Raw genomic sequence first — 25,443 nt, 5'->3', positions numbered from 1 at the left:
CGATGTTTCTGGATCATGTTTATATCTGGTTTCTTCTTTGCATGGTGGAGTTTTAACCTGCATTTGTGGATGCAGCGACAAACTCAAATTTTCGGAAGTGTTCCTGAGCCCGTGCAGTGATTTCCACTACATGTTCGTGTCTGTTTTCAATGCAGTGCCGCCTGAGCGCCTGAAGATCACGGCCATAAATAGACGTATACATAGCTTCAGGAGATTATAAAACATATTTGAAATTCAAATGAAACTGAAATTCTGCTTCCGGAGGAAGTATCAGGCACGTTGCCACATAAACATTTTGTTTTCTGTGCAGGATGTGGCACCAAACCTCTCAGCCCTTATTGTCCTTTGAAGCCTTCAGGTCTGACAATTCATACATGTATTTTACCTGTTTTATTTCTTAAATTGGGATTTGTTTTTATATTTTTACTTTGTGGTATTAATTAGGCAAAGTAAGTGCAGTTGTAAGGTGTTTTAACTTGACTATTTTCATTTTAATTTGCAGAATGAAACGTTTGATTTTTTTTTCTTGAACTCAATTCATTTAACTGACAACTAATTGCTAAAAAAAAAAAAAAAAAATTGTTATAAAACTCCAACCTCTTACAACGCAGCAGGTTTCAGATGATTTCGGAGGTGGCGTTTTCCTCCAAATGTCTGGTTTCAAAAGATAATACTTTATCACATAACCATCACCACCAACTGCCCCCCCCCCCCCCTTAGTTTGGAAACCACTGGATACAAAAACCACAAGTGTTTATGAAGCTGTAGAAATTAGCTCTTACTGAAGCAGCTACAACAGTTTGATAATCTGATATAAAATGATATATCGGTCTCAAGAACCAAGTACTTTTGAATTTGTGCTTTTGACTGTACTGACCTCTTATTTAAAGAGCTTTTGATCGAGTATTGAGTATTTTTTACTCCACGAGCTCCTGCTGTTTACTTCCGGTCATTACCATGTGCTTGAAAAACTGCTCCTTGAACTGTTGCGTACTTTAAAATGATCATCCCTCGGTTGAAATTCAGAGTGAAACTGCAGCATTTGAAAAAACAGCAGCAGGTTCTTTAGTGCAGACGCGGAGCTACACTGCCCCCACGTGGCGCCTCGCCTGAACTGCACCCAGACCCTGTCACAAATAAACTGGGACACCCAGACAGCGGAGCAGAGCGAAAAAAAAAAACCACGCACAACGACGCCTGAGCGACGGATGCGCGGGGATTTCTCTCAGATCCGGATTGATCCGTGCGCGTGTGAGCATCCTAGTGCTGTGACGGACGAACACCGTCCAAAAACAGGGACGCACTCCAGACTCCACATCCACACCTCCCCCTTCCCTTCCCTTCCCTGCGGTTTTTGAACGCATCTTCCAACCAGCTGGCTCCAAAGATGACGGCCAACAGCCGCTACAGGAGCCGCGCGCCCCGGACAGGTGAGCTTCCCGCAGGTGGTGATAGCGTGGCGCGCGTCGCAGCTGGTTGTTTAATTGAGCATCTTATTAATTTTTTATTAATTTTTTTTTTTTTTTTTTTCTCGCCGGATGTTGTCCTCATGGGGACGGACGGCTGCATGTGTCTGCGTCTCGCGCTGTCCGATGTCTCCTGGAATTTCGCTTCATGACGCAGATAATGGAGAGGTAAGAGACAGGTGTGTGTGTGTGTGTGTGTGTGTGTGTGTGTGTGTGTGTGTGTGTGTGTGTGTGTGCGTGCGTGCGTGTGCGTGTGTGTGTGTGTGTGTGTTTGGGCTACATGACTCTTACAAAATAAAAGCCTCACTCCTCTGTATTGTTGTGCCGGTTTGCAGCTGTGATGGTTGGTGACCTGATCAGGGATGTCACACTTCTCATTATCATCATCATCATCATCATCATCATCATCATCATCATCATCATCACACTGCTGTTACATGATCAATTCAACCTGTAAGTAAAACCAGGAGCTGACACCATCCTCCTCCTCACCTTCTTCAGCAAGTAACATCTGTAAACATCTGTAAACATTCAGCGCTGTAACAAGTACAGACCATAAAATAGCAGGTGGTCAGTGGACAAAGCCTTAATTTGCCAACAATCAACATGATTATTTTCTTGATAAATTGTTGAACCTCTAAAATGTCAGAATGAAAGATGGCCTTTAAAGAGTCATAATCTGTTAAATAATGTCTTTTTTTTTGTGTCTAACCAGCTGTCCAAAACTAAGAAGTCTAAAGCTGAAATTGGAGATTTTTTTTTTTTTTACATTTTAGCTGCAAAAATTATTCAAACTGTGAAGAAATGATTAAAATTCCTGATTTCTGTTTGTCAATAAATCGATTCAGCTGTAAAATATATGTAATGTAATGCGTCATTATAGTGTAGAATAAAACGATTTTTACAACCTCAATGCTCGTTAAAATGAGAAAAAAAAAAGTTTTTTGCCCAACAAACCAAAAATGAAAACATATTTCATAGAAAACTGAGAAAAAGCCACAAATCTTTATATTGGAGGGAATATTTGACATTCTTGTTGAAATAAACAGACAAAAATGTGAAGAACTGATCAAAATAATCACAGATTAACTTTATGTGGAACAAACAAACAAGCGCAGCTTTAAAATGTCAAATTTAATCTTTTAGTGGAGTAAAGATGATTTTTTTTTTTTTTTCAATTTAAAAGACACTTACGAGCATAACAAGTTTATTGTTTTGTCCAACCAACAAACCAAAATGGAAGAATTTTCACTTTGCAGTGAAAGAAGACTGATGGAAGCAGCAAATCCTTTTATTGTGAGAACTAGAATCATTAAATATTTGGTATATTTGCTGAAATAAATAGCTGAAAATGTCAAGAATTCATCAAAATAGTTGCGCATCAACAACAAAGAAAGACAAAGAAAGATGTTTTTTTTTTTTTCCAACCTTAAAAGCTATCTAAGATCAGAAAAAGGGTTTTCGTTTATCCAACCGACAAAGAAAAACTGAAAAATATTCACTTTCACTTGATTTCAAGGTCTAGAATCAGAGAATATTTTCTATCTTTAATAGAATAAATAGCTGAAAAATGTGAAGAATTTAGAGAATGTATCTCCCTTTGACATATAAAAGGATTTTTCACACCAACGTAAAGGTTTGAAGGGGTTTTATGTGCAGAAAACCGGTTGCAAATCCTCTCTGGAACAGAAAACCTGGCAGCTTCTCGCTCGCTATTTTCAGACTCACTTCTCATTTCATTTTTTTTTTTTCTTATTTTTCTTTTCTCTCTCCTTCATGCGGCTTTGCAGTTTTTGTGTTTTCATGTCGTGTTGGACGGCGGCGTCGAGGCTGAGTCAGAGCAGACGAAGCAATCTGGGTGTGTATCTGTGTGCGTGTGTGTGTGTGTGTGTGTGTGTGTGTGTGTGTGTGGGTGGGTGTGAATGTGTGACCTGCGACCTGCAAACGCTTCCACAGATAAAATGTCAATATGGAAGCAACACACACACCAACACGAACCCACACTTAAAGAAAACACCCTCAGACGCAGCTCATGCACTCTACATTCGATTTGGTATCAAAAGCTCACCGCATCCTCAAGTGGAAATGTTTTGGAAAACTTAAATGCTTGATGGGCCGTCGTTCCGTCTGTCTCCTATGTTTTGAAGTTTTCCTTCTTCCTCATACTCAGATATATATATTTTTTAAGTTCTTTTAGGTTGGTTTACATTTTTTTTTTTTTTAGGTTGTTTTACTTTTTTTTTTTAAGGTTGATTTAAAAATAAATAAATTCAGGTTTGTCTACATTTTATTGTTAATTTATTTAGGTTGGTTTAAAACATTTTTTAATTGGTTTTAGGTTGGTTTACATTGGGTTTTTTCAGTGGGTTTACTTTTTTTTTTTTATTACTTTTTTTTTTTTCAAGATGGTTCACTTTTTTTTAGGTTGGTTTACTTTCTTTTAAGTTGGTTTACATTTATTTTTTTTTGCTTTTAGATGCATTGTTAAATTGATGTTATAATACAATTGCAATAAGAACAAGTACAACAGAAAGGAATGTCATAAGAACAATACCTTGTAATGTAATATAGTGAGGATATATACATGAAAAAAAATATAAAGATATACATATATATAAAGTATATTTATATAAAAGTCTTCAATCTGGTGCAGGCTAATACAGTTTTAATTGCTTTATGTTTTTCCTCATACTTAGACACACTGTAAGAGCCTCTGTCGTGTCGCGTTCACTGTCCACGCTCCCCGCCCCTTCTGCCACTCTGCATTATGAATACTCGGGGAGAAACCTCGGGGCGCTCTCGCTCGCAGCCGCCCTCCTCCATAAAACATGAAAGAGATCATGGGAATGTCCTACTAACACGGCTACCGCACCGTAGCGCAGTTTGGACCAAGCGGGCCACGTGATTGGCCGTCATGATATATTGATGATGTCATCGCAGCTGACTTCGCTGTTCTCTTGTTTTCCAGGAAAAAGACTACGTTGGTTTCGCGACGCTGCCCAACCAGGTGCACAGGAAGTCGGTGAAGAAGGGCTTCGACTTCACCCTCATGGTGGCAGGTGAGGGACGGAGCTTTGTTGACGGTGAACTCACCACGGACACTCCACTGTCCTACTGTAACCACAGATGCTGGACTGTCCTACTGTTATTACAGACTGTGAACCCACCATAGACATTGAACTCACCACAGACATTGAACTCGGCACAGACATTGAACTCACCACGGATAGTGAACTCACCATGGACAGTGAACCAACCATAGAAATTGAACAAACCACAGGCATGAACTCACCACGGACAGTGAACTAACCATAGGACAGTGAACTAACCATAAGACAGTGAACTCCCCACGGACAGTGAACTCATTACAGACAGTGAACTCACCACAGACACTGGACTGTCCTGCTGTTATTACACAGTGAACTCGCCACATTGTCTTTACATGTATTATCATTTTCTTTGATTTATAAAAACTAATGTTTGTACTGAATATTTCATCTAAATTTCTTTCGACTGCAGCAAGCAGTAAAAATCCAAAGCTGTCTTCAAAAAGTCTCAAACCATCACAGACTCCTTGTTTGGAGGCAGCTTTCCCATCACACCTCCGCAACATCGCAGCTTTTACAAATCTCATGTGTGCTGTGAAAATGTCTGTTAAAAATCTGAGTCACAAACTGGAGACGAAATGTGACGAGCTGCTTAAACGTTGAGAATAAATTACCTTCACATTTTCAAGTTTTCCGTTTTAAACCATTTTTTGTCCATAAAGTACCCATTATTATTATTATTATTATTAGCGATACAAAATGTCAGAGGAACAATGAAAGGGTTTGTGTTCAGACATCCTGAGTCCATTTGTGTGTGTGTGTGTGTGTGTGTGTGTGTGTGTGTGTGTGTGTGTGTGTGTGTGTGTGTGTGTGTGTGTGTGTGTGTGTGTGTGTGTGTGTGTGTGTGTGTGTGTGTGTGTTTTCCAGGAGAGTCTGGCCTGGGTAAATCCACTTTGGTGAACAGCCTCTTCCTCACTGATCTGCATAAAGACAGAAAGCTGCTCAATGCTGAGGGTGAGTGACGAATCAATCACACCTCTTTTTGGTCTTTTATCTTTTATCGCAGTTCAGACTACGTTCAAAATGTCTTGTCTGTTTGCTGTTTTGTTTTTGTTTTTTTCCTCCCCCCCTGAAGAGCGAATCAATCAGACGGTGGAGATCATGAAGCACACGGTGGACATCGAGGAGAAGGGGGTGAAGTTGAAACTGACCATTGTGGACACTCCGGGTTTTGGAGACGCCGTCAACAACACCGAGTGGTGAGGGGATCCCTTTATATCGCGAGATCTGGTCAATACAAGCAGCTCTGTGGGCTTGGATGATTAATAGTATTAAATGGGGGACGCTTACAATTGCTTTAGGTTAATTAGTTAATGGGTCCGAGGCTTAGATGACCTTGAGGAAGCCTCGAATTCGTATTTCGGCCGTCGCCGTCTTGCTAGTTCGGAGCGGTTTGGAGCAGGAAGTGACCATATTTGGGCGAGCTGGGGGGAGGGGGGGGAGGGGGTGGGAGCGGTGGATCTGACTCCATCTGATGGGAAACCTGACGATACTACGTCCCGCCCACCGATAGCTGGAACCTGACTGCGCCACAGGCCTGTCAATCAAACAGACACGCCCCCTCAAAAACACATCTTTTTGAAGCTTATTTTCCAAATTAATGACGGGATTATTTTCAGATGGACCGCCAGAAAACTAATAAGAAGGAGTGACTTTAGCTAACAACATCCGGGATAACTCGTGGGAAAAATGTGTTGACTGGGAGTCTACGGAGCCGGAGGCTTTTTTTTGGAACCAACCTCTAGTGGCACTCGGTGGTATTGCAGCTTAAAGGGCCTCGTTTCCGACCCGGAAGCCACGTCCACTTTTGCATACAGTCTATGCGTCGGCTCCAAGGTCAGGCGTGTGTATTTTTGTTCAAACTCTTTAGAGCCAATGCTACTCAGCTTCCAGGCGCGATGCCAAGCTAAGCCAACCGCCGTCTCGCGTTCCTATCGCGTTATTTTGTTTGCGGAAAGCGGTGGCGAGAGAGCTGTTCGAGTTCATCGCCCAAATCGCCAGACGATTCCTTCAAAAGCTCGGGTTTGATTTGTAGTTAAAACACGCGCTCCCGTCTTCCAGCTGGAGGCCCATCACCGACTACATCGAGCAGCAGTTCGAGCAGTACTTCAGAGACGAGAGCGGACTCAACCGAAAGAACATCCAGGACAACAGAGTGCACTGCTGCCTCTACTTCATACCTCCGTTCGGACATGGGTAACACACACACACGCACACGCACACACACACACACACACACACTGCCTGACGTACACATACCACTCCTGCACACGTGTTAAGATGGCGACGGTCCCCCCCCCCGCAGGCTTCGTCCCGTGGACATCGAGTTCATGAAGGCCATGCAGGGCAAAGTGAACGTGGTTCCTCTCATCGCCAAGGCCGACTGCCTCACTCCCCTCGAGATAAAGAAGCTCAAAGAGCGGGTAAATACACGGGGTCTCGCCGCTGTAAAGGCAAGCCGTACGTGCGCGGAATAAAAGCCGAGTTCACGCTCTGACCTTTCTGTTTGTGCAGCAAAAATCGTTTTAAATTTACATCACTGCTTTGTTGTTGTTTTTTTTTTGTAGCCGCAGAAGAAATAAATAAGGAGTATTTATTTACCGATTTTCTGACCTGATTTAGTAAAAATCCACGACAGATTAAGCCGTGATTGAGTTTACAAGTATGGAAATTGAACTTCAGTATTAGATTTGGGACCGTTTTCAGCTCCTTTTATGTGCTGGATGACTCTGATTTTGTTTTCTCCAGAGATTTTTTTTTTTAAATTTAATTTAATTTTTTATCAGGAGTTTGAAGTCCTTCACGTACAGAAGGCCACCGACTTCCTGTTAAATTTTAGCTCTCCGTGGGAGGATGTACTGTATGTGTGTGTTTGTGCTGTTGTGCGTCACATCCCTCGTGCGTTTCGCTCCCTCCAGCTGAGGGAAGAGATCGAAAAGTACGGGATAAAGATCTATCAGTTCCCCGACTGCGACTCGGATGAGGACGAGGAGTTCAAGAAGCAAGATAAAGAGCTGAAGGTGAATCGATTTCGGATCGATCGGGTCTCAAACACGGTCCGTGATTTCCAGTTCTTCTGTTGTCTGTGTTGGAAAACAACAAAATGCATTTACATTTCAGTAGCTTTGAGGATTTTTCTGCTTTTCTTGCCTTTTTTTTTTTTTTTTTTTTTCTATCAAATTTTCAATTTCTGGGTAAAATGTCCCTCAGCCCTCCCTGTGATGACCGCTTCTACTTTTCGTAACTCAAGTTTTCTGATATTTAGCCCGAGTAGAATTATAAAAATGCAGAATGTGTGCTTTGTAATGGAGCACCACGCCACGTGCCGGCATTGCTGCCTTTACTGTAAGTCGAGGATCTGAGTGTTTTGCTGTGTCGCTGCTGCTCTGTGATGCAGGAGAGCACTCCGTTCGCGGTGATTGGCAGCAACACCGTGGTGGAGGCGCGAGGTCAGCGAGTGAGAGGGAGGCTCTACCCCTGGGGCATCGTGGAGGGTAAGAAAGCGAACCGGGAACTCTCTGCAGCTTGTCGGACCGTTCGGTCCCTCCCCCTCTCCAATCCGAGCGGCGCTGACCCGAACGTTCTCCGTGTGTGCAGTGGAGAACCCGTCCCACTGCGACTTCGTGAAGCTCAGGACGATGCTGATAAGAACCCACATGCACGACCTGAAGGACATCACCAGCGACTGTCACTACGAGAACTACAGGGCTCAGTGCATCCAGACCATGACCAGGTGGGCGTGTTAGCTTTGGCATCAACTTTGGCTTGTATTTGTGTAAAGCTTATTTCTGCCAGGCAAAAAAAAAAAAAAAAAAAAATTAAGAAAAGTTATTTACAATGAAAGACATTGTTTTGTGTAAATAATATTCTTTTGGCGTTAAGCTTCAAAATTATGTGATAAAACGTTTTTGAGTTATTATGTCAGCGTTAACTGATGGGAAGTCAGGATTATGTCACATTTGTAGTCAAAGTTTTTACTTAGAGTAAGTGGAGGTTTTATCTCAAAATTTTTACTTAATAAAAGAATATTCATGTTTTGTCAAAATGTTCTTAATCCAGTCAAAATGATGACACAAAGTTACATTTTTGACCTACTATGTCAAAAATATGTTTTAAAAGGTCAAAATTATGCCATGACTTTAACAAAAAGTTTTGATCGATAAATAATATTTTTTGCTATTTATATTTTTTACTTGATTTAAAAAAAAAAAAGAAGAAGCTAAATCAAACTTAATCTCACCAAGTAAAAACTGAGATCAAAAGTAAAAATTATAAAATAAAAATTATAACAAAAAATAGTCTTTGTTTTAAGCAAAATTTTTGATGTAGAAAGTTAGTCATAATTTAAAAAAATATTGTGGTAAACTCAAATTGTAAAATAAAACATCAAATTAATAAAAAAAAATCTTGATTAAAAAGTGACATGTTTGACTTTAACTAAACATAAAATATGTGAAGAAAACTCAAAAGTTCTGTCACATATTCAAGTAAAATTTGCGCTCGTTATAAAAATATTTCTGGTAAGGCAAAAAATTTGACTGAACAAAGTAACATTTTCTACTTGCCAAGTCAAAGATGGGTGATAAAGCATCAAGCTTATGATTTTTGACCTACAAAGTCAAAATTGTTCGTCAAATTTTGGTCAAAGTTTCCACTGGGATTTTTCAAAACATTTTCCCTCATCAAAATAATTTCAAAGCTGCTCAGATCACATGAAAATGCTGCACGCTGTGGCTTCGAAGAGTCTGCTCGCGGTTTGTCACACAATTACGAGTCTAAGTACCTGATCACTGCGATGGATTACTGCACCGAAACAAACCCGGCGGCCTGCCGTTCTCATCCTTCATGTTCAAAAAAAAAAAAAAAAAAGTCCCCTTGCGGCATCGATAAAGTAACTATCTTATCTGTCCGCGTTCGTGTCTCCCGTCACAGTAAGATGAATGCGGATAAGCGGGTGGAGAGTCCCGTCCCGATCCTGCCGCTGGCCGCGCCCGACGTGGAGACGGAGAGGCTCATCAAGAGGAAAGATGAGGAAGTGAGTGGCGCGATCAGGGATGATGCGTCGCAGCAGGTGCTGCGTAACCGAGACGCTGATGTGAATCGATGACCCATATGTGTTATTACGTAAGCTGCCTCTCATCATCATCCCCTCCTCTCGTGTTCCCTTTTTCTCTGCCCCGCCGTCGTCTCCGGTGCCGCGCTGAAGCTGAAGCGGATGCAGCAGATGCTCCAGAAGATGCAGCAGCAGATGCACGAGCAGGACCTGTGACACCCCCCCCCCCTCACCGACACCCCCACCCCTCCCCGTTGCATCTCTATATCTTTTATTTCAGTTCAGGAGGCGAACAAAACAGTAATCCGTCACTAATGCCGTCTCTTCCGCTGGGGATGACAGGGAGGAAAAATCGTTTTCGTTTTTAATAATTTAACTGTTCACGGAGTAACAGTAGATGAACGACAGCATGCTGTTTTTGCCGTTTCATGAACTTTCTTTTTTTTGTTGAACACAGTCATTAGCCAAGTGAGTCTTGTTAGGCAGTAGGGAGTATCTTGCACTTTGTTACCTTTAGATCAGGGTAGATTTCTTGTACTTGAAATACGAAACGAGACGAACGCACCGTGCGATGAGTTTATTCAGCAGTTTACGCGCCGATGGTGTGAGCGCCGACTCGTCGTTCGGAGGGATTGAAAAGCCCATGACGGTTTTGTTTTGGCGTGTCGGATCTGAGCGCAGGGTTTACTCCTAATAATAGATAAGAAATTATTTTTTTTAAAGTAGTGATGCGTTGACATTTCTAAATTTATTTTGGATAAAGCTTCGAGTTGATTAAATACCAGAATTTATTCAATTCTGGAGCCAATTAATCCCCAAATGTGTTTTAACCCAGACCGGTATCGCGGCAAAGCTTGTAATAACACCTTCGGTCCACTAGAGGGCACCGTGTTAGTGTCATGTTTTGTCTCGCCCAGGCGTGAAAAGTGCACGCACGCACCAGCACGGTCGAAGAAGGAGGTCATGTGACAAAGTACGAAGAGTGACAACGTCCGAGTTCAGAGGGTTTTGGTGGAGCAAACAGAGGACTTTCACCTGGACGACCGACTGGACGTTTGAGTCCGTGAAAAAGCAAAAGTCAACGTGGGTATCTTTAACGTAACGTATGTTGGTCACGTAAACAACGTAACGTATTTAACTTATGTAATCTGTGTTAAGTAACTTATATAGCGTTAATTACGTAAAATTACCTTATTTTTCACGTCTAAACGAGGAAAAACTTGACACTGACTTTGTATCTTCTCGTGAACTTAACGATGTGATATCCGGTTGGGTTGCTTGGCAACGTTATAGAGGAAAATACCATAAATGTTTCAGAGTCAACGCAAAATGCAAAATTTGTGAGATGGTACTCGTGACAAAGTCTTTTGTTTCGACATTTATCCACCGTCCGACATGTTAGCCGAAGAAACAATAACGTAACGGGTGTTTTGTCACAATCTGCAGTGCGATATACGCTGACGGTCGTCACATTAAAGTGTTTTTAAATGTATTTATCGGAAAAACGGTACGGCAATCAAACCCTTCAACCCCGCCCTTTATAAAGAATTTACCCACAAAGCGGTGCAGCGTACAATCATAACTGTCCGATCTTACTTGTAGTATGTAGATTCAATTTGCAGGGCACATTTCAGGAGGCTGTGTTCGCAACATAACAACCAATAATTCTCACTATCTCCTGTTACGGATGTTAATGTGTGGAGTTCTGTCAGAAATTCACGTTGTTGAGAAATAAACTCGCGATCAAGATGAAATCCCGACAATATATTAGCTTTATTGTAATAATTAGCAATCATAACTTTTTGTTTATATTCGTAACCCTTTTTAAAATATAGGGTTACAAAGATGTTTACAGCAAAACCAGGACGATGAACAGAAGGTAGAAGAATCAAATTAAAATCTTTCTTTTCATCTAAAGTGTTTTTGGTCTTATGTCAATAAGTAAACGTCCTGCTGTTATTACAGACAGTGAACCGACCACAGACACTGGACTTCTTCATTGAGTTTCCTTTTATGTTTAACCTTGATGTTTAACCTTTGAATCCTTTAGGATTTATGGGAAATAGAGTTTGTTAAAAGCTGATGTGTAAATGGGAATTTTGACCAGAAGATGGCGCTACAAAAGTTGCTATGTGGGGTGGGGTGGTGGGGGGTTGGCAGAGCCTTTTGAGTCTCGGGCTCCCAGGAAGTCAGGACCGGCCCTGCGGTGTTCCCTCTGCCTGGTGCCGTGAATGTTTGTGGAAAAGAGGGCTGGACGGCCCGGTCGACCGCCAAAACACGTCAAGTGGTCGCGCTCGTGTTTCCGCGTCTCCGTGTCGCGGTGATGCGGCTGAGTGGAGGAAACGGAGCCTGCGGATCAGTAGCCCGTCCATCGCTGTGACAGCCGGACAGTCTGAGCTCCGAGCAGAGGCGGGAATGGAGCAGGCTGAAGGGGACGAGAATGAGAGCAGCTCGTCCCAACAGAACACGCTGTGGAAACAGTTCCAAGCCAAAGCCAAGCCGCTGCTCAGCCCCAAGCTGGGCGCCCGAGACCCCGAGGAGAAGAAGGAGCGCGGCATGTGGATGTTCCGAAAGATGAAGCGGAGGGACAACGTCGTCCTGGACCGGGTGATCTCCTCCTCGCAGCCCGACCTGCTCTTCTCCTCCCCGGCGGACGCGGAGGCGAAGGAGGCTCAGCTCTGCGGCAAAGTGGCCGGGAGCGGCTCCGGACTCGGCCGCGAGAAGCTCCAGTCGTCCGTCAAGCAAAAGTCTTCCAGCCCGAACAAACCCACGGTGGCTCAGCTGTTGCAGTCCCACCACAAGAGCTCCTCTCTGGGGTCTGCGTGTCTGGAGAGGCTGGCCGAGCCACCGAGCGGCGGCAGCGGCGGCGGCGGCGGCAGCAGCAGCAGCGGGGGCGACGGGGCGACAGCTGCCGCAACAGCGGTGGAGACGCAGGTTGAGACGCAGCTGGAGAGCAAAGATGAGCAGCAGGTGAGCTTCCTCCGGTTAAATATTGTGGTTTGGCTTGTTGATACGAGTATTATTTCTGTGCACTGACAGACATTACAGGTTCATGGATGACGGGACACCTGTGCAAGTTTAGTTGGGGGGGGTGCTGTTGCAGTCATGGACAGTGTATCATGGATAAAAAAAAAAACCCACCAGTGTCAGCAGGAAATAGGAAACAGACAGCTAATGGATAAAACGATTTATTACAGAAGACACCCCATTAAGAATAAAATGCATTAAAAAGCTATTAAATTTATTATGCAATAGTGCAAGGATAAAGTGTCTGCTCCTAAGAATTATTTATTTCATGAATTATTGATGTTTCTCGATTGATTATTTGCTCAGCACATGGTCAGATATAATTTAGATCACGGCCATCACTATGCATTTAAATGTGTTTGAGCAAGGAAGCAGGAATTACAAAGTGTCCATTACTGATTAACTACATTGCTCATCAATCAATCAACCAATCTTTTCAGCTCTAAAAGAGACACTGGTCTTTTATTAAAGTTACAATCTCCCAAGATTTTTATTTGGTTCTCATTGGCCGCACCTGTGGTGGAAAAGGGGAACTGCAGCCCTGTTTTTGGACTCAACCTCCAAGAGATCCAAACAGTGTGATGTAACTCAATCGACAGTTCCTCTCTGGAGGAACAGCCACTGTTGGCTGATGGGACATGCATCACTAACTACTGCCCCCCCCCCGGGAATATCATCACAGACCTCGTTTAGTTTGTCGTACTGTAAATGTAAGGGTTTTGATTAGTAAACAACAGGATCAATCACCACTGAGTTACCTCATTTGGGATAAGAAATGAAAAGATTCAGAGAGGATTCAGATATAGTTGAGATCTTCGGGCCCTTGGGTGGGACTGCATTGAAAAACAGGCACAATTCCCTCGTGGAAATCACTGCATGGGCTCAAGAACACAAAAAACATTGTCTGTAAACCGGGTTCATCACTGAATTCACAAAGGCAGTGTAACCCAGTAGTAAAACTGCGTTGGTTATAGTATGTTTCCTTTGTTGTTGTCTATTTGCCAAACACAGTGTCAATCATAGCCACTTCGTTCAGATGTAGTTCTCATTGGCTATATCAGGCAATGCAGGTTTCTGATTGGAGGAGGTTAAGTCCCACCCCTCCAGGTAGCAGTCCGAGCGCAGAGAAGTGAAGACGGCATGAACAGACGAGCGCGGCTCGATACTGTGAAATTCTTCAGCTAAACACAGAATAGTAAAAACTGTGTGAACACTAAGTCGACCTTTTGAGAGAGTTTCTGTGAAGTGACAGGAGTTGTCCAAGCACCAGGAGTTAACCTCGTTTGGCAGCGTCTTGGCTAGGTTTTTAAGTTACCTGGAAAACCCTGTAGATTTTGGATTTGGATTCTCCTTGACGAACGAGATGGCGAGCCACCTTTAACCCTGAAGGACCACGATCACCTGTTGTTCCACGGAGGAGACCGTCCGTTCCTCCATTCCTTCATTCCTTCATTCCTTCATTCCTTCATTCCTTCATTCCAAATCACAGCCAAGTTGCCTAAACCTAAACTGTGGTATTGTTTTAGATGTGGTGAGAATGCTCACATTGCCTCCCACTGCAATAATGACCCAAACCCAGCACCTAGTTGAGGCAAAGAGAAGAGCGCTTAAATAAAAGCAGCGTACGTGGGAAATTCACCACAACACCCCTGATCTGCCGGATTTAAACTAACTCAAGCTTCCGTTGAGGGACAAACAGAAGCTAGGGATGAACCACGTCCCAACCTAACAAAGACTAAGAGGGCTATGATCTTAAACAATGGAGTCCACAGCAATAGCAAATTGCCGAGCTGACTTTTAGGGAGGAAGTGTACAAGCAGAGTGACTTTTGATGGAGCATATGACCAGCAGTGTGAAAAACCTTTGCCTCATTGTAAGTCCCTTCCCTATGGCTATCGTCAGGTTTTAAAAACACTTGAAATCAGGAAACGGCAAGCTGATAGTGGTAAGATTGTCTTAGTGAAATTCAAGGGTCGAGCTCAGGAGGTCCTTCCAGCTAACTAGAAGGTGCTGCTGGAGGGTTTTGTCATAGTTTCCCCAAGAGGAATGCCAGCGCATTGAAAAGTTCAGATCCTATCTCCTGTCGTCTATTAAGGATGTTGTGCCACATCTTCTCCTTACACATAAACATAGCCTTTGGACTACCTGTCACCAACAAACGGTACCTCTCACATTCGCAGTATGTGAAAAGGTTGATAAGCCATCTTGAGGAAAGCTACCAAGTCGCTCTCAAGAATGCTAGTAAAGTGGCGGAAAAGAACAAGAGAAGGTTCGGCAAAGTTATCCGTGAGTCCACGTTGGATGTTGGGGACCGGGTCTTAGTCCGCCATCTCCGTCTCAGAAACAAACACAAACTGGCTGACCGATGGGAACCAACAATTTACCTGGTCACCAAGCAAAGGGGAGACACGTCTGTATATACTCTGAAACCAGAGAAAGGTGATGGATCCATAGAGATCTCTTGCTCCCTTGTGGCTTCCTTTCACAAGCGGAGGAAGAGGAACCTCGGCGTACCTGTAAACCTCAGAGACCAAAGACTCGACAGGGTGCAGTCCAACTGGAAGGTTACAATTCCGCTGAAGAAGATGATGAAATCTGTTTTCAGTTTGAACCATCACATGAAATGAAAGTTATTACAAATTGCAGTTGAACGTAACCCTACAGCTCCAGTTGATTATTGTGTCTGTTATCTCCTTACAACCTCTCCCATACGAATCTAGAGACTGGTCCATAGCATTATTGAGTCTTCTGTTAACCCCGTGTGGGTTGCAGCAGGTTAAGACTCTACAATGCTAAAAATAAACATTCTATAAATATGATCCAGAAACTGTCTCGACTTCTTTGGAAACAAAGGTTTTAAAACATCGGACATGTTTGATTTTTTTTTTTATATATATTTATTTAAAATTAATACATTCTCAATGCAAGTTTACCGTTTCAGATGTCAGTGTGGAAAATAAACTGTAAAATACCTCCATTACAGAGCTTCGTGTCAAGTTTCAAAAGGGTTTAATAATCACATTTGTGGAACTTGTACAGAATATCTATAAATAATATTGGCACCAAAAAAACAAGTATCGGTCCCTGCAGCGTTGACGCTTCCACACACAAAAGAAAGGGGGAAAAAAATTATTTTTGCAAAACTTAACAACTGATCCCACCAAAGTAAACCAACAAATGTTTTGAACTGTAAATTTGAACAGTACGAGAGTCGTCGATTTTGTTTACTGCAGCTGAGAGTTTCTCTCTCGTAGAAAGAGCAGCACATGGGGAGGAATTATATTCTGGACGGAGGACCGAAATTAGAACGGGATCTTAAGGTCAAGGCAAAAAGGACAGATGGTAAGTAGGATAAGACGTCCCGGTTTCAATTTATGCACTAATCCTCAGTGGAAAATAGAAAAATTATGGATTATTTTTTTATTTTTTTATGCTGTTGTCTCGCAATGCAGCAGCGAACTACAGGGAAAGGGAGTTTTTGTCTGCTGCTGGAAGCAGTTATAAGTAATTGTGAAAGATGAGTCAGATCCGGGAACAAAGATGGAACGAATAACTTTAAAAACGTCTGTATTGCAATTAGGCGTAGAGTCATTTTGAGTAAATTGAAACTATTAGCTGCATTCTTGAGTTTCTCTTTTTTATAGTAGGAGTAAGTGAGATTTAAATGCATGTTAATGGACCAGAACCTTTATTAAAGTTATCAGTTACATCTGTGATTTTCCTGCTACAGCAGTTAGAAATGTCTGTAGTGAGAAAGGTCGACCTCGTCTATAAAACGGAAACGAAGGAAGGGTTTGTATGTCGGAGAGAGATGGGAAGGAACTTTCTGTGGTCTGTGGAGCCTTTTGTGTCCTTGCAAACTACATTTAAGTACAATTTTTAAGTATTTGCTGTACTTCTACTTTCTACGGAAATGTCGTACTTTTTACTGCCCTACATTTTTTTGGCTATACCGGCTACCCTTCAGGTTAAGATTTTATGGGACAGGAAAAACAAATGGTTGACTCATGAAGATTAAATCAGTCCTTAATCAGCAGCAGGGAAAAAACAGAAGCAGGATCTACTCAACTCGTAAGCCTTTCATCTAAAAAAAAAAAACAAAAAAAAAAAAACAAGAAATCCCCAGATTGAGTCAGTAACAGCTCAAAGGCCAAAATGAACAACAATTACTCTCGGTGAAGCTGTTCTAAAAGTTCTCTGCTACAACTCTACCAAATTTGATGCAACAGAAATGAAGCACAACAAATGTCACGGCAAAGCGTGTAATAAACACGCCCGTCCACTGAAGGGAAATGTAGCGGTAAACAGCAAACCTTCGTTAGGGGTTTAGGAAAAAAAAAAAAAAACTTTTTATAAAAATGGACGTAGCGTCCGGGTCTGACAATGCTGAAATCCCTTAAAGTGCAATACCAGTAATGGCCACTTGGGACCGGCTTCATAGACTCCCATTAAACTTATCGCCTGAAATATAATGTCAGTAAATGTTAAAGTCCTTTTGATGTCATTTGCTAAAGTCGCTCCTTTTTACTACTTTTCTTGCGGTCCATCTCAAAATAATGTCATAATTAATTAGATATTCGGCCTCAAAAAGCGGTATTTGTCAGAGGGGGGGCGTGGCCTGTTGGATTGACAGGCCTGTGGCGCATGCAGGTTTCCGCTGTAGGTGGGCGGGGCGTAGTGCCCTCGGGTGCCCAATCAGATCGAATCAGATCCACCTGCTTCCCTTCCCCTCCCCCCCACCCCCCGCTCTCCCCGGCTCAACCAAATATGGTCACTTCTGGGTTTCAAATGAGAAGATGGTGACGGGCGAAATGCCGAGCTTTCAGTAAGTAGTGCAGACCCAGAGAGAGACGACGAGCGCCGTAAGTCATCACTTCGCGTCATCGAACGGCGGTTATTGAACGGTGTGAAATGGCTCTAAGCCCGTCACGCCGTATTTATGAGGGTGCTCCGTCGTAGCCGGCCGTTTGCGATTGGCTATCGACGATGTGTCACCTTCCTGAGTTTCTGCTGTGGAGAACGGCTGACTCTTATTTTTTGTTGTTGTTGTTTTTTGCGCTGGATAAATAGCCGTCAGACGAGATCATATCATCAAGGACTGTTTATCTCTCTCTCTCTCTGTGTGTGTGTGTGTGTGTGTGTGTGTGTGTGTGTGTGTGTGTGTGTGTGTGTGTGTGTGCTCGTGCTCGCGCGCAGACAACTGAGCCATGAGTGTGAAACCTGACTTGTCTCCCTCCATCAGGTCATGTAGTATTCGTCCCCGTCGGAGACCGTTCTTTGTTCTTGTGTTGCCGCAACACTATAAATTCACTGTTTCCCCTTCCGTTGTCTTGGGACGGACACAAAATAGGAATGTACTCATGGAACTGCAGTTACGTCCAGTAACTACTATTCATTTATTTAATTCCTGCGCACCCGTTTCTTTTCAGCTCGGCGTGAGAGAGTCCCTCGTGCATTTTTCTGTCACCGAAAGTCCCGCTGAATTTGTCTGTTTCTCTATTTGATGACCGCTAAACTCTGACTGTAAAAAAAAAAAAAGAAGCGCAGTTAAAGGCTAAAATTAAGCTGTCAATGGACAAACCTGTATTTACTGAAAGTAGTAAAAGGATGCTAATGTCAGCATTATCCAGCCATCCATGATCTGGAGTTTACTCGAGCTGACTTTGGACACCCTGGTCGCACGAGGTCACCAGTAAAAGTACTAATGTCAGTACTTTTCAGGGTTTGTCCTCTGACTAGGAGTCTGGTCCTTTTGTTTGTTGTTTGTTCCTCCAGCATCCGAAAGCTGATTATAAGAAACAAAATCTGTATTAAAAAGTGGACATAGCTTCCGGGTCTGAAAAGGGAAGCCAATGCGGAAAGCGACTAAAACTGCAATACCACCGAGGGCCACTTGGGGCTGCCTCCAAATAGACACCCATTCAACTTCTCTCAGGAAATGCGATGTTTTCCACTCGGCGTGTCTGTTTGATTGACAGGCCTGAGGTGCAGTCAGGTTTCCTGTATAGGTGGGCGTGGCTTAGTGTCCCCTCGCTCGTCCCAGTAAGGTCACTTATGGCTCCAAAAAAACCAAGATGGCGATGAGACGGTTCATAATTCAGATTTCAGAACAGAAAACAAACTTTTGATTAGGTGGGCGGGTCACAGTGTCCTCGGCGATCGAGTCAGATCTACCCTTCGATCCACCCCAGGCACGTCCAAATATGGTCACTTCCTGCTCCAAAATAGCAAGATGGCGACGACCGAAAATGCCAAACAGCGGTTCGTAAACCGAACGGGTGACGTCCCGGTTCGTTTGCCGCTTGACGAAAACCGACATACCCCTTTGGAACGAGACGGTCCACATTATCTGCGAGTTGCGTTTCGGCCCATTTCTGACCTCAAACTCGGACTGTGATCTCCAAGATGCGGTTAAAGAGGAAGTCAAAAATGATGTTTTCCTCTTTTAAAACTGGACTGTCATCCAGAACAGCTGAAACTTTTAAGGTGCGAACTTCGTGGTCGTTAATCTGCCTGTTACCTCAAGAGACTCCTCTCTCGTTCCTTCAGTGAAACTTGTCGGTCAAGGCCTAATCCACTGGAGAGGGATTAGACTCGAACCAACCAGCATGACTCCTCACCTTCCTCCCTCCCACTCAACAACTGGTCCTGCTTTCGTTCAGCTTCATCGCTTCACCTGCTCCGTCTCGGCTGCCACAACTTTTACGTTTTACTCGGACATACTTTGTTTGGTATTTTTTCCCCGCCAATCTGGACCCGTCCCGGACGTATCGGTACCTCCTCGGTGTCTCTGCCTTCGTAATGTCTCCCACATAGCTACTCTACTTAAAAAAAAAAAAAAGAGAGAAATCCCTTCTTTCCCACCTCCCCACCCCCCTGTCCTTCCTGCCCGACCCTGGGTCTCTTTCTCAGGGAGGCCTCGGTGGCAGACTCCCGTCGAGCGATCCGAAGGTTGCTCCGCCATGCCTCTTGGGATGGCTCTTTTACCTTCGTCGCCACGTGTGGACGGCTGCTGTCGGTGAGCTCGCTCGGCACCTTTGATTTTTGGTACCGTGTCCCGGACTAGTCATGTTTGTTTCCTGTGTTTTATACCTTAACTCGGCCGTACGTTCGTTCTGGGTAATTAGATCGGTGTTATAAACTTCCGGGTTTCCCTCTGGATCGCTTCGCTGGTCAAATCTGACTCTAATCAATACTCAATCACTGTCCTGTGAGTGAGCAGTGACCCAGACTGTGATCCAGACGGTTGGCCCTCGGGCATTGGGTCAACAAAGCTGTCTAGGATTGGACGACATGATGGCACACTGTATCCTATCAAACCATAACAAGCCCGCAGATTGACATTATGGCCGTCAGTTTTTGGAGGAACCATTATTTTGTAATTAGATTTGTCTTGGTGGAAGTACTGCAATACCCATGAGCCTCAGGTTTCTGTTACCATGGAGAAGAAGCCAGAACAGGTGTGTTTCGGAACAGTAGTGACTTTCAAAACGCTTCGTTGCTCATGAAACGCGGTACTAAAGAAGCCCAGATCTATCCATAAACTGTATCTAAAAACGTTCGTAGTCTGAAGAGTATGAAAAGTAAAACCGGGCACCTCAAAGTGAAATACCGATGAGGGCCACTAAGGGCTGGCTCCAAGAAACCTCTGGCTTTTCCACAAGTCATTATAATTCCAGCGTTCATTAGATATTAGGCTTCAAACACAGCAATGTTTTGAGGCGTGTTTGTTTGATTGACAAGGCCCGGAGTGCAGTCAGGTTTTCCGGTACAGGTGGGCGGGGCATAGTGTTTGCAAGTTCACAGTCATGTCCGCCCCTCGCTCCTCCCAAGCTCGTCCAAATATGGTCACTTCTGGCCCAATTCCAAAAAAGAAGGCGACACTTAAAATACCAGTTTGGTTTTTATTAAAACTAACATTACAGTACCCATAAGCCTCGGATGCTATTTGAAACTCTACACACATTAATGTGGAAAAGAGTTGTTGTTTTTTTCCCTTAATGTTAGCAATTAGCCACAAGCTATTTAATCCATCGTTCCTCTTACAGCGATAAACATTTAAGTAGAGGCATTTTGCACTTAAGTTTACATTCTGCTGAGAAAGTAGAAGCCAGCCAGCCTAACTAGCAATTACTAACAGAGTAAAAGCCTGTTAGCTTAGCCTGCTAGCATTCGCACTGATTTGAAAGTGGATGCTGCTTTTATTGCATGTTACTTCAACCCATGACTAACTTTTCTTTGGGGTTATATTCAATTATGTTGACGAGAACAAGATTTTGGGGAACGAGTCCCCGACTTTAGTGTTCTGTCCCTGAAAAGTATTTTTCTTCTCAGCTTTGTGTATTCGGATTTTAACAACAAACACACACCTGTCAATACAGTGTCAGGTGTGATGTAAATCTAGAGACGAAGCAGGTATGTTAAACACATTATAAATACTTGGACAGCGTAAAAATAAAGTAATTGCTGTTGGCCAAAAGGTGTGTATAAACTATATATGTATAGCCTAGCCTCGCTTAAAAATCTGATATGTTGCAGCATTTTGAAGCCGGTTGCTGTGTCGTCAATGAAACTAAAGTAAATGCTAAAAAAGACTATTTCTGACCCCAATTAGCTGTTTTTCTCCTTTAATTGGATTGTTGCTAATAACAAAATGATAAAATATCATCAGTCTTATCCCTTTTAATGTTCGTACTGGCAGCTTGAGACAACTAATTTATTCTGACTGAACTACAACTGCAAAAAAAAAAAAGCTCATTTGGTGTTTTTGCCTAACAGGAAGTGCTTTTACTTTCTGCCGTGTGTGAGAAACTGTGCGTTACGGACGTGTGTGCGTTTTCCGGTGGCAGGTGTTTCCTCGGTCAGTTAAAACCAGGCAGCAGCAGCGGTTTTTAGCATCATACATGTGTTTTGATGTGGTTTTTTTTTTGTTTTTTTTGCGGGCTGCTTGAACTCCTACTCATCGTCTACTCGTGTGAATATAAAAGTGAACAACTCGCACGTTTCTCGAGATGCGAAGAAAAAAAGATAAAAAAGAGATTGAACTTCTTTTTTTTTTTAAAAACAACAATTTTTCACTTTCTTTGTTGGAACGAGTGCACTGGGCGCCTTTTAGTTTCAGTATCGACCTCTACAGTCTCTACAGCCCAGAGTGTGCGGGGCCGATGGGCCCAGGAGGGTTAAGCCCTCATGTTATGATGACATGAAGGAGATATACTGCTCAGCATCAGCTCTCTTCAGGCCTTTTTATTGACTTGATTTTCAGCCTCCGTCACCAGCGTCTGTAATTTCCATTTTATATCTTGTTACGTGCTTCTCGACGGACATTTAACGGTATTTCAAGTGGTCGTACGCGGTTACTAGATCGGGTTACTTGTGATGGGAAAAAGAAATCAGTACGGTGCTGCTGCAACAATTAGTCGATTAATTGAGAAAGAAAATATCATTTTTGATAACCGGTTGATCTGTTTTAGACATTTTTTTAAGCAACGTGAGGCTTCTCTTTGCCATGCATGATAATATATGACATATTTTGGGTTTTTGAGGTGTTGGTTGGACCAAATAGTCAGCTTAAAGGTGTCACTTTTGGCTGCGGGAAATTTTACACACCTATTAACCACTAAATTACCTAATTCATCAATAAAAACACAGGCAAATTCAACTGTAGACTGAGACTTTAGATTTTATTAATCCCACAGTGGGGAAATTTAGTCGTCAAGGCAGCATAGAAACACAGTTAGGTTAAAAAAAAAAAAAAGAAATGCACAATAAAATAAGATAGATACAAATAATTTCTTAGACCAATGAATAAATACACACACAAACTATATACAGTGAACCCTCGTTTTTCGCGGGGGTTACGTTCCAAATAGAAACCGTGATAGGTGAAATGAAGTAGTAACCTTTATTTACAATTGAAATAGATAGAACTGGACATTAAATATATCTGCACATATAGCACAGATGTGATTTCAATGCACACAAATCCGTGCAGCAGCGAGACCGTGAAAGGTGAACCGCGTTATAGCGAGGGTTCACTGTACACAAAAAAAATGTATCAAATACAGCTCGGGATGAATAGAAAGTCTCAGGTGCTATGAAGTGAAATACAGTGACAATAATTAGCTTCCTAATTGCAGCCTGATGCACAGATGTGTGCTCAAACACAAACGTGCAGTCCCGAAAATAGGCGAGCGTCAGACAGTTGTGTGATGCTATTCTCGGTATTTAGCAGACTTCTCGGTAACTCTTAACTCTGGTTAACAAGCTGCAGCTCCCTGACCGCACCGCCTAGTTTTTGTTGCAGTTTTTAGCTCACGCTCCGAATCGGTTCATTCGTAGTCGGCGAGGTGATCAGAAGTAGCGCGAGTGAAGACACTTTTTTGGTGCCGTGCCACCGTCTACGAGTCAACATTGGAGGCGAAGTGTCGCTTTTGGACGGCCGCAAAGAAAATATTTGCAGAGCGACTGTATGAACATTCCCCGATGAGAGCCGCCAAACAAAAGCACACGATAGGCACTTTTCATGCAACACGTTTCCTTTCTTTTTGAGACTGAAGATGCGTTTTTTTTTTTTTTTGTGTGTGTAAAGTACGCAGCTGCAGTCGGTGTGAGCTTAGCGTAAAGGCTGAAAACAAGAGGGAAACTGCTGGTTTGCTGCAGCCCAGAGTTAAAGAAAAAAAAAACACACAATACAAACACCTACAAAGCTAACATGTTGAATCTACTGTGTTTAAACTTTATGCAAACACGTATGTGAAAAAAAAACCAAAAACGGTTTGTTGCTTCAGGGTCAGTTACGCGCTGGGCGGAGAGGTACGCTGCTGTTTGTCGCGAATTAGCTCCACCACCGAAACCTCGCCCTAAAAAAAGCATACGGGCTGTTGTTTTTATGTTTGTGATTGCGTACAGATTAAACAAATAAGATACAACGTGTTAGTTTTAGAGTTTTTAGGGGAGTTGGCAGGTGTGTTTTTGGACTTTAGAACGAGCTAAGCTAGTACCGACTTTCCACACTTAACAAACAGACGTCACCTTTCTCCTCAAAAAAAAAAATTCAGAGCTAAGCACATTTGTCAAAAGTCTACCCCTCTATAACTTGTCAGGACTTGTACAGGCTTTAGACAAAGTGTGTTTTTGGACTTTATACTGAGCCAGGCTAGCAGCTGCCCCCTGTTTTTAGTCTTAATGCTGAGCTAGGCTAATCACGATCTGATCTATTATATATATACATCGACATGAATTGATGGAGACTTTAGCAGCTTGAGAGCCAGATACTTTCCTCAGGAAGCGAGTGGAGACCAAAAACAGAGCTAAAAAAAAAAAAAAGAACAAATATTGATATAATAATATACCAAAATATAATATGTATATTCATCCAGTGGACACTTGTCGCATTTACCGTGTACACGAGAAGAGTCCGTATGAACGGCGCCCTCTTGTGGTATTCACAAATCTGGAACTTTCTATAAGCCCTCGAGTTCACGAGTCATGACGTTTACAGAAACGTCAGAGGTCACGGAAGTTCATTTTTCGTGAGATGTTAAGCTAACATACCGTGATTTCAGTCACGTAGGGTTTGTCTTCATAACTTCATAGATTTTGTTGCTCGTCTTTTCCCTCTGTGCCTTTGCATTCCCTGCATTACCTCACCGGCCTGTTAGCTTGCTAAATTGCTCGCCTCCGTGGCTTCTAGACGCCATCCACGTTGCAGTTTCCGAGCAACTGTTTTTTTACGACCTGAATGACAAGCATACGGTGGCACACAACTTTCTGTGTTGCAACCGCGAGGTCACGAGTTCCACCGCTCAAAATAAATAGCTGTTTGCTAACATGGCGGTTTAAACAGTTCCATAAGGTGATATTATTAGAGAACTTTCAGCTACATAAAGTTGACCTGGAATACTTCATCCCCTCCTTTCACACCAGCAGCCTGTTGGTTGGCCTTTATCTCCTTATTTATCCTCCTCAGGTTTGACCTGGACTTGCCCCACTTGTGACATGACTGAGGACGGGAGACTCCATAACTTTACCAGCCCTCCTCCTCCTACGATCTGGCGTCCAACCCCCCCGACACACTCTCAGCCTCTTCAGGTTACACAGGCGTTACACTTATTTTTTACAATTTCCGGGACTTGCAAAATGCCCACGCAGAACTTGGCACACTTCAGAAGTTTTTCAGCCTCAGGAAGCGAGCTTGTGTTTCATAACTAGTGTGTTTAACGTTTTTTCAGGTTGAGCTGCTGCGATGGTTTTGAAGTCGCTGACACGGTGTGCATCACTGCCATCAACTGAAAATGTACTTTTGACCAGTAACTCTGAGGGAAATGTATTTTTTATTAGCTGCTGATCGAGGTATGAAAAAAAAAAAAAAAACAGGTGTGAGAAGTTATTAAGTGTCACTTACAAGACAGAAACAAGAAAAACACATTGTGACTCCAGAAAAACACTATCGGGCTATTTGTTTGTTTTTGTGTAAACAAAGTTTCTGCTTACTTTCAAGTGTTTCACACCAAAACATCTTTGGGGCTGTTGCTCTGTCACTTAGCATGCGGCTAGCTTTGCTTAGCAGCCTTTTATAAGGAGTCTAGAATTGAATTCTTGGCAGATTCTCGCTGACGTGAAGCCACACAGGCTGAAATCTATGACTTTTTAGTTTTAAGGTGAGTCCGTGTGCACGTAAAAAAGACAAAGACTGTCACTCCATAACACGACTAGAAGTCAGAAACGCCTTTAAGCAGATATTGTGGTTTGTTTTTGCTGGTTAAAGCTAACATTTTGTGGGTTTTGT

The 25,443-nt window shown here is 42.9% G+C and overlaps 2 protein-coding genes across 4 annotated transcripts in view; both read left to right on the top strand.

Annotated features, from left to right (window-relative positions):
- Positions 1-1,050: 1,050 nt before the first annotated feature.
- Positions 1,051-9,978, top strand: septin5b (septin 5b). Of its 3 annotated transcripts, none has more exons than XM_069701021.1 (12): positions 1,052-1,430; positions 1,624-1,634; positions 4,435-4,525; positions 5,441-5,527; positions 5,649-5,772; positions 6,635-6,769; positions 6,879-6,996; positions 7,492-7,629; positions 7,971-8,067; positions 8,171-8,306; positions 9,506-9,608; positions 9,780-9,978. In XM_069701021.1, exons 1-12 carry the CDS (start codon positions 1,388-1,390, stop codon positions 9,840-9,842), a joined length of 1,146 nt encoding a protein of 381 aa, XP_069557122.1. In that variant the 5' UTR covers positions 1,052-1,387; the 3' UTR covers positions 9,843-9,978. The 3 variants fall into 3 exon arrangements, with proteins under 3 accessions (XP_069557123.1, XP_069557122.1, XP_069557124.1); XM_069701023.1 differs by having other exon boundaries at positions 1,058-1,430; positions 7,492-7,593; XM_069701022.1 differs by lacking the exon at positions 1,624-1,634 and having other exon boundaries at positions 1,051-1,448; positions 4,442-4,525.
- Positions 9,979-11,617: 1,639 nt separating this feature from the next.
- mctp1b (multiple C2 domains, transmembrane 1b) overlaps positions 11,618-25,443 on the top strand; it is a 30,982-nt gene continuing 17,156 nt past the window's right edge. Inside the window, 2 exon segments of the mRNA XM_069700992.1 lie at positions 11,618-11,757; positions 11,760-12,596. Of these exon segments, the coding sequence (XP_069557093.1) occupies positions 11,737-11,757; positions 11,760-12,596 (858 nt within the window). The 5' untranslated portion in view covers positions 11,618-11,736.

Source organism: Brachyistius frenatus, unplaced genomic scaffold, assembly GCF_029030835.1.
Source record: "Brachyistius frenatus isolate BFR_SWC_R1_liver_20210118 unplaced genomic scaffold, ASM2903083v1 Contig_35, whole genome shotgun sequence".
Lineage (NCBI taxonomy): Eukaryota > Metazoa > Chordata > Actinopteri > Embiotocidae > Brachyistius > Brachyistius frenatus.
This window is presented reverse-complemented; position numbering and strand designations above follow the sequence as displayed.

Bases quoted from the DNA above. Each gene is read 5' to 3' on its own strand.
- septin5b (XM_069701022.1), top strand. From the start codon at position 1,388: ATGACGGCCAACAGCCGCTACAGGAGCCGCGCGCCCCGGACAGGTGAG. The intron at 7,630-7,970 runs GTCCGTGATTTC...TCTGTGATGCAG, and splicing joins TCGATCGGGTCTCAAACACG to GAGAGCACTCCGTTCGCGGT. The intron at 8,307-9,505 runs GTGGGCGTGTTA...CTCCCGTCACAG, and splicing joins TGCATCCAGACCATGACCAG to TAAGATGAATGCGGATAAGC.